Below are 9,460 nucleotides of genomic sequence, written 5' to 3' on the forward strand. Positions count from 1 at the left end.
TGCCACGCTGCCACCCATTATCTAGTGAGCGACGTGTACTTTTGTCATAACTAGCTATCTGTGTTTACAGGGTGCAAACAAATTTGTGAGGTCTGCGCAGAGCATGGACTTGAGCAGATTAACTCATGCTTATTTGTGTCGTGGCTTGACTTATGTTGTAAACGTATTGATAATCGGCTTACTTGGGTCAGTAGAAAAGCATTCTAATCACTACTGACTGGCACGTTACAGGTTCCACTGACAAACTACAGCAAAGGCGGAGTCACTGCCGAGGTCACCGAAGCTCATTCCGACAACATTAAGCAAATATTCGCTTTGCGGTAACACCATTAAAAACCGTAGAATAATATGTGTGTTAGAAGGAAGAAAAACAGGCTCACACATGATTTTACCTAAACAGAAAACATTCGTTTCCCCTTCCCAGACGGAGATATTTGCAGCAGGCAGGTCTCAAGTGCCGGGAATAATTTCAGAAGGGAACCCTGAATCGAAGTAGTGTATGAAATTCTATTAAAATACCATATGAGTGTCAAGGGTTTCAAAGTGATGAATACGAAAACACAGTTGAGGGCTAGGATGAAAGACCCATTGCCTTTTCTCAGGAAGTAGCAGGGCAGCCCTTACCAATGGATTGCTCAGAAATTGCTGGCCTTCTACTCTCCAGTGGACACTGGAGGATTCCATCGCCAGTTTACAAGGAGGGGCGCAGTCTCTGGGGTGGTTTATTCATCGAAAGAACACAAGGCCCGGGGCTTCACTCCTCTGAAGGCAGCAGTGTGCTCCTTCCAAGCCTGCCCACCTGCTGCTGGGCACACATGGCGCAATCCAAGGCTCAATCGTGGAGTTCTCGCATTTGCAGCTTCATTTAAAGGCGTTTGCTTGATTAGAAGGCGAAGATTTAGCGTAACGACAAAACGCTGCCAGTTTCCGATTAATTGAGAACGCATTTGCTTCCCATCATCTGCGAGTAATGCAGACAAAATCAATAAGCGCTGTGTGTATCATACTTAGTGGTATCCTCGGTGGCGTCAAATGCACATATTTCTGCTGACTTGGGAGACTGGGAGGAGACGGCTTTCTGATGAATGATCTGTTTTCTTCTGATGAATTGATTATGTCATATGTGCTTAGAACTATCTTCGGAGGTGAAACGTCAGTATTTGTACACCAGGGCTCATTATATATAAAAGCACAATTATGATATATTACTATTAGCAATATCATTATTACAGTTTTCATGAATTTTCTCCGTCTTCTGTTATTATTATTATTAACAACAGCAATAATAATAGTGGTAATAATAACACTAAAAATAATTATAGAAGGAGGAGCAAAGAAAAAGAAAAATGTTGTTTACTGTCTTCATTAGTTTATTACTACTGTTATAATTTCGTTTAGCTGAGCAGGGACAAACAGCTAATGACAACAGACTTGAAAGGCAGATGCATTTGGGACAAATATATAAAACAAACTTTCTGGTGAACTGTCAGGTGGAAATATACAAGCCCCAACGGACAGACTGACAGTATATGCGTTTATACTGACCAGCAGAGTGTGTATGTACAAGCAAATCGAATCCACACATCACAGATGGATAAGTTGTGAAACAGATTGTTGCACACATTATGAATTCTGTAAAAATGAACAGAGTAACATACCACTAACAAGGGCGGACAGACAAAGATAATGTAGAGCAGGAGGATTAACGAGGCAAAGAAATTAGTGCCCTTGCTACATTTGTTTAAGGGGTACCGAGTGTAGGGAAAATCGTCTCTCTTTGCCTAGTCCCGCATCTCTAACAATCAGCAACAATATATATTCTAGAATGTTTGTTTGTTGAATGATGTCAGCTGGGGTTTCGAGATCTATTGTCACAACTTTCAATGCATGGACCCTTTAATAAAAGATGATTGATTCAGGATGCTGAATGTTTCAGCCATCCTTTTTTTAATGTGCGTTTTTGGAGCCCAGGATAAAATACACAAGCAACAAATAGTGCAACAAAATTACACAAAAAAACTGAGAATAGAGAGAAGTAAAATTGGTAGCATGATTTGTGCACAATCTGCCACATTAGGATGAAGAGAACTAAAGGATGAAGATTGCAGAGATATATTGTCACTCTGAAATATTACAGACTGACACTAGCCAAATTCTTTCAAATTGACCAATTGATCTATTTATATCTCTTTATGGGTTGAAAGTTGCCATAGAATGAGGTGTAGTTCAGATGTGCACCTCTTTGCTCATGCCAGCCAAAACAGGCATAGAGGCAAGTGAGCCGTAGTAGACACTAGGGGCATAACGAAGGCCCCTGCGGTGTGGGGGTGCCCCAGGGTTCCTTGTTTGGGAGGGCCCCTTTTCAGTGCTTAATTTGTAAATAAAAATGTGCTGGTGCCCAATCCCTCCCCCTAAGCACATGACTGCTGCAATTAAATGTGTGAACATGGAATACTGAGGCAGCGTAATCCTAAAGCCATCTCGGGCCTCTTCAATCCATTTAAAGTCACACCCTGCCCCTTCAGCTTACTCTTGCAGCTTTCTGCTTTCACCCATTGTAACCCTTTTTTGTTTTTTTCTTCCTCTGTCTTTCCCATGTGTGTCTTCTGCTCACAGTAAATGCTTGAGGCAGAAAAATAAGTGCCAGCCCTCAAAAATAAGTGCTGGTCCTCCACACCGAAAACAATAAGCACAAATTAAGAACTGCCTCTCCTCCGCCGCTAAGCTTGGCCATTGCATGCCTTGCAAAATACGTGCAGTGGCATGGAATAAGAAAAGTTAAATGCACAGGAAAGCCACTCTGCTTTCCTGAGCAGGCCCCTGCAGTGTAGGGGGGCAACAATTGAGGCAGGCCCCATTAAGCCAAAGACCAACATCTGTGCAATCTGGGAGGCCCCAGGGCCCATAATCACATTCTGCAGGGGCCCCCTATAATTTTGTGTTACGTCACTGGTAGACACCTGTTCCTGCTTTCGCAATACATTACAAACCAGGACTGTTAGGGATGAATTGTGACTTGACCTATTGAGAAACGTGCATTGGTAGCGTCTTCTTCCGCCACCATTAGCAGCTGCACAAAACATAACGGAAGCTGTCTGCCCTGGACAGCATCCACTTTGCAAACGATTGCTGTAAGCACAAGCAGTAAAGTTTCAATCCACTAATACTCTGAGGATCTTGGCTACAGGGTAGTCAATAAATCAAATGAAATAAATACTTTCTGAGTACAACAGAAGCTCCAAGTTTCATTGGGACATCAACCTGCATGTTGCAAATGAGGGATTGTGGCGTTGCAGGCTCATTTTCTTAATTCTGGCTAGGGAAGCTGGTATGTGGATTTTGCCCATGGGTCCCAGAAATGGTCTTAACGCATAGGTGTCTAGTAAAGAGTATATTTATATTTATTTCACTGTGCTAAATACAAACTCGACGTTAAATGTCCGAATGCCACCAAGCATCTAGATCGATCAGGTTAGTCAGGTGTGTAAAATAAGGGGTCACAAAGTTTTCATTGAGTCTTTGTGGTGTGTGTTATTGTGTCTTGTGTGAGGCAGTACCCCACTTGTGATCTTTTCATTTGTCTCATTCCACGAGGTTAAACTATTTCCCATCGCCCAGAGGCTTGCATTAGGTTGTGATTTCATGGAGCACCTTGTTGCAAACCATATAATTTTAGTGCTATTTTCTTTCTTTGAAGGCAAGATATGACGCTCAGAGAAACGTTTGCTCGGTGAGGGTTAGATGTGTGACTAACATGCTTAACTGTTAGGACATGGTGAAGCCAATCATATAGTTTTGGTGCTGTTTAGTGTGTTTGTAGATTTGTGTAGACTGTCTAATATGTTGTCTTGGAGATGTGAATGTTGGTACATATGAGAAAAGTCTTGTACTGTTCCAAAGAATTGCCTTGTAAGTATTTGGTACTGTGTTTTGTACAGGACGGTGTTACGTCACCAGATTAATGCATTCTGTGGCCCCTTAGAATTCACAATCATACAGGGGTAAATTGTACTTTTGGGAGATTATTGATCTACTAATGATATGACTTTGGTGCCATGTGGGTGTGGTGAAGCCCGTCTAACATATTCTGCTGGTGCTGCAAGTTATATTTAGATATTTGCTTTGCTGAAGCACAAGAGGCTTGTCAGGTGCATTACCACAAAAAACACATAAAAAGGGTTTTATTAAAGCAATGGAGAAGATCATATGAAGCTGAACTGTTATTAGAAATACTTGATCATCATCTAAGATGGTCAATAAATTATTTATTCAACATAATAGCCATAAAAGCATAAAACATAAATACACAATATAATAATTCATAAAACTGATCTAGCTCATAGCTTTAATCCTCATAGTTGGTCTTAATTCATTACAATTCTTGATGATAATGCCCTCTTGATAAGATTCAGTATTATCTAACATATCCTATGTATAATAGGCTTTATAGACATTATTACATGTTTGCATAGAACACAACCAGCCTGGCCCAGTAAAGATACTAAAAGCATTAATATAGAGTTTAAATATGGGGGGCAGAGCTAGATAAAGTGATGTGCTTTGTATTAAAACCTGATTCCAATATCTTGGGGATAAAAATTGTTTCCATGTTCTTCAGATGGAGAGCAGCTTCAACATATAAATATGTACTTTAAAAGTACTTAAATAGGAACAATAGCTTAAAATCTTGAACCTAAATTCACATTTACATCATTACTTAAAATACAATATACTCACAATATAAAATAAAAGTATCACCATCTGCTAATTCCACTAAATCATACAAGACAATGTTATACAATATAACAATTCTTGCAGTTCCCCGAGGTGCCACTGATTGTATTTCTTGGGGAAACGGACCTGCCTAACCCTAAATGCTTTTTAGTTAACATTTGCGTATTCCTTATCATATAGTCAATTATTATAATGATTTTACCCTTATAAAATACCTCTACTTGATTATACCTTGCATACTTGCTCTCTCATCTCTTACAAAGCACCAGAGAGCCCCATTAAGGCACCTTGTATTTCATTAAAATATCGGCCTGTAGCACAGGTCACATTCAAAAATCTCATATCTACCAATAGGTGGAGAGCTCGATCCTGGTTAATAACATTGTATTCCCTAAAAATTGGCTTTAAAAACTTTTTTCATTTCATTTAAGAACCACAAGCAATCCAGTAAAAAAAATCTAAGGTGCTTCCTGCCCTGCAAAGACAAGGGAGTAAAAAAAGTAAAAGGATTTAAAAAAACGGAGCTTGTAAACCACAAAGAAAACTCTATAATGAATCCCTAGGCAGGCGGGGATATTTGCGGATCCCTCAGGCCCCTGCCACCATCCCATTTCTTTGTCCACACACCTCTCCCCGCCCCCACCCCCCCCCACCCCCCCCCCAGCCCCAGCAACTTTGGTCTCCTGCTTATTTACTGCTCCAATAATAACAATAACAAAGATCATTTTCTAGGTCACAAGATGCTGTCACCGCTTAGGGGAAAGCAGTTTGGTGTAGGCAGTTAGATAAACTGCTAGACAAAATAGCTCACCATCCATCCAACTACTCGCCAGGGGTGATAATCGCGATATAAATGAAATTACAGCTTAATAAAATACAAAACGACAAAAGTCCTGAAGGGAGTTGTAACTGTACACTATCTTAATCTTTTTTACGGCAGTAAGGAATCAAATGTTATCATATTTCAGTATCTCATTTTCATAGTGAAAGAGAGACGACTACTTCTCTGTGTGTATTTGTGTTGTGTGTACTTTGTGTGTCTGAGCATGTTTGTGTATGTATGACTTCACAAGATGACATGAATACACACAGAGGATACAGAGTTCAAGTTATGAAAAATAGCATCCTTTTTTTACGTTGCCTAACCAATTTTGTTTTTTTTTGGAATTAAACAAAACGATTCTCTTTTTTTGTCTTTTCTCTAGTTTATAGACGAAATGTGGAAAATGTTTCCTCTCAACCTAATAGCAAAACAAATCAACGAATGTTTTTTAACTTTTTTGTTTTATTCGTTGTAAAAAGTCAGACTATATATTCACTTGCTATATTTTCTCTGAATCTTTTCTCATAGAGGTCATTACATAGTAGCACAAAAAGTAGTTCTCGAGACTCCTAAATTGAAAAGTAACTAATTTCTTTCCGTCCTTCCTGTAGGATGTTACTGCTTCAGTGCTCGGTGGTTTTGCTGCTGCTGCTGCCATCGAAAACCAGGACCCAAAAGCTGCCCACTAGGGATGAGGAGCGTTTCCAGATGCAGATCCAGGACAAAGCTTTGTTCCACGACTCAGTGGTAATCCCAGATGGAGCTGAGATCAGCGGCTACCTCTTCCGAGATAATCCAAAAAGGTATTCCCTACTCTCTGGTGGCTCTGCTCTTGGATCACTGTTTTGTTTAAAGTTCAGACTAACGAAAATCTGCACGCGATTTTATGGATATCTGTATCATGTTCATTGCCCTTCCCCTGACAATTCTCCAGAAATATTCAGTTGCCCATCCGTGCATTCTCCCCACTTGATGCGTTTTCTTTCTGCCACTGTCAGTAATATTTGCAGATCCTGCCATTGTGATCCGGGTAGAGAGATTTTACTACAAGACTTCAGGGACATCTAGTCACCAAAATACCAGTGGTAACAGACATGGCATCATGCACACTTTGACAATCAAAGACACTAAAGGGTTACACGCAAGTTAGACGCTTACACGCCCGCCTTCTCCAACGGTTTCTGTTAGCTTTAGGTGGCCAGCTGAGTGGCCCTGTTTACATTTTGCTCCAGGCCTTGCCATCATGGACATAAGCCTAAGGCTAGTAAGTGCGGTTCCAGGGGCGATCAAGGCAAGCCTAAAGTGGAAATTGCTACCAAAACACATTTTACAGTTTTTCCGCCCATCAATTGCATGTACACGCGACCAATATTTTGTTGTGAGTACTAGAGGGGGAAAGGAAACCATAAACTGAATTTTATCAGATAAAGCATATTTTGAGATTAATTGATCCTAACCCTCTTATTCACAGACTGTGCCATTTTGAAAATAGCATTCAGACACACATTACTGACACATTAGAAAACAGTGCTGTCCTGGGCCCATTTCAGGGTGCCTCCTTTTTTCAGGAAGATAAACAAAGATCAGAGAGAGTCCAGAAGAAAGCTACCAAGATGAGGCAATGTCTGGACCACAAAGTTTGTTAAAACAAAAAAGCAAGGAAATCAATCTGTGTAGTCTGGAAGGGAGGGGTTATGTGACAAAGACATTTAAAGACCCCAGAGACGCACGTGCTTCATCTTGCATCAAATATGTGTAGTCAGTAAATAGCAGGGTGCAGATTTGGATCCATCTATGATTAAGACCATGTGCCCTCATGATTATCCGGATTGTAAGGTTTGGCATGAATGAGAGAGAGAATTTCTCCAAACTGTAACATGAATACTTTTCAAGCTTTCTGTCTTTAAACTTGGTTGTTTTTGTGAACGAGGTTTAGCAAGGAAAGGAATTGTTGACCGTGTACTGAAACCCCTCGTCAAAGACTGAGGCGTCTGAAGTGTGTTCTTCTTATACATATATATGTATTTATATATATATATATATATATATATATATATATATGTTTAGATATAATGTATGTATTTTTTTCTGCTTTTCTATCGGTACTTACGGTGTGAGAAAGCAAATTTACTTTCATTTTCACAACGTAATTTTAATAATTGAAAATCTTTTCTCATATTTTTGAGAACAAAGTTCGAAGGCTTGAGGTTCACACAATATACATTTGCTGCTTTGCGTTCTCTAGGTATTTCTTTGTGGTCGAAGAAGACAATACACCATTATCCATCACAATTACACCATGTGACGCACCTCTGGAATGGAAGCTGCACCTGCAGGAGCTCCCCGAAGAAAGAAGCGGGGAAGGATCAGGTGATTAATTCCAACAAAAGCGGAATGTAATTATGTTATGTTTACAGTCTAGGATCTGTGCATCATCATTATCCATCAGCTTTCGCTACAGTTAAAGGAAGGGGCTGAGACGTTTTCTGTGCTAGGTCAATGAATGAACATCACAAAGCCTTTAGGAGTTGTAAATACCTCTATTGAGGAAAGATTGGTTGGAAGTCATCGGTACAGTATGTTGCACAATTGCATTTCGAGTGTTGGTCCTGGTACAATACACATTTTCTTTGCTTTTTTGCCCCTAATGAGGGGGGATCAATGCACTAGCTTTAAGTATCGCTTCTAAACCTGCTTTTTCCTGTTGCCAAACAGTGTGGTCTCTAGGATGTCAATGTGTTTCATCATGTCTAATTTAGATGATTGAAGCAAATAGAAATCCGGTGTTCATGCACGTAATGTTCATTAGTGCAAACCTTTGGGATATTTCTATTTTAGAACTAAACCGCAGATTCTTGAGACACTTCATCAAAATATTTTGAACTGTTTTTAGATCTAATGTATTTAAAGACTGGAGTTCTAGAAATGCCTTGCCATGTTTTAAATATCTTTGCTAATTTGTGCCTCTTCGTTTACCACCACCGTGGCCTGTGAAGCTGGTGGCGCTAATTCCAAAATGTCCTAATTTATACTCTAGCTATGATGTCGGCATCCATTTTTGTATGAACACTAACATAATAAAGATATCTTCATTTCCAAATACTGAGACACCTCCGGCTTCCTTTCTCACTTTTTTAGGGTCGAGCCTGTGTCGCATGCGCTAGCGCATGCGTTTCGCTAAGCGAGACGCTTTAAGAATTAAAAAGGGCTCGGAGCCCTGTCCACGTCTCGTCAGTGTCTTTCATTGGCTCATGGGCTTGCCTGTTGGAATCTGCTTGATTTCATTAGTGGAAGGCATGCATACGTCATGCCTTTTCCGGTGGATAGCCCTCCTCGAGCGCATCGACCAAGTACAGAAAACGCGCGACGCTCCTGTTTTCCGTCCGGCTCGTGGACTACTTTTTCTCTATTTTCCCAGCGCGATCTCGCTTGGCAGAAGTCGAGCGCTTTACATAATATCGACCCTGTTACACAGTTAATTGCACTGTTTCCGGTTACGTACACAATTGCACTTTTGCCGATAGGTTTCATTACCAGTGAAAAGTCCAGTTAGGAGTTTACAACGCTATCAGCTCTAACACGAGCAAACGCGAGACCCGTTGCATTGCAAATGCTTGTTTTCTATTCATACACATTTCCTGAGCAGTACCCGTCCCTTCCCACAAGAACAAACCCAGCTTTACCCAGCTTATCTCATTCAATTGCTCTTTCCTATCCCCACCCACCTTAACTCACTGCTAGTCTCTCCATCAAAAAATAACCCCCAACAAACTAACTTAAATTCCCTCCCTCTTTCTCACTTGGTAGATCCCCTTTACCTAAAACCTAAATATGAAGCTTTAATCAATGTCATGTTTTCACCATGTCAATTTTCACCAGTTCCTACTAACAGCTTGGCATTCC

The 9,460-nt window shown here is 40.4% G+C and overlaps 1 protein-coding gene across 1 annotated transcript in view; it reads left to right on the top strand.

The window, feature by feature from the left end:
- Positions 1 to 9,460, top strand: part of NDNF (neuron derived neurotrophic factor) — a 73,113-nt gene that overhangs the window by 56,554 nt on the left and 7,099 nt on the right. The window contains exons 2-3 of the mRNA XM_069242563.1: positions 6,169 to 6,360; positions 7,803 to 7,927. Of these exons, the coding sequence (XP_069098664.1) occupies positions 6,170 to 6,360; positions 7,803 to 7,927 (316 nt within the window). The 5' untranslated portion in view covers position 6,169. The remainder of the gene's footprint in view (positions 1 to 6,168; positions 6,361 to 7,802; positions 7,928 to 9,460) is intronic.

This window comes from Pleurodeles waltl, chromosome 1_2 (assembly GCF_031143425.1).
Source record: "Pleurodeles waltl isolate 20211129_DDA chromosome 1_2, aPleWal1.hap1.20221129, whole genome shotgun sequence".
NCBI classification, from domain to species: Eukaryota; Metazoa; Chordata; class Amphibia; order Caudata; family Salamandridae; genus Pleurodeles; species Pleurodeles waltl.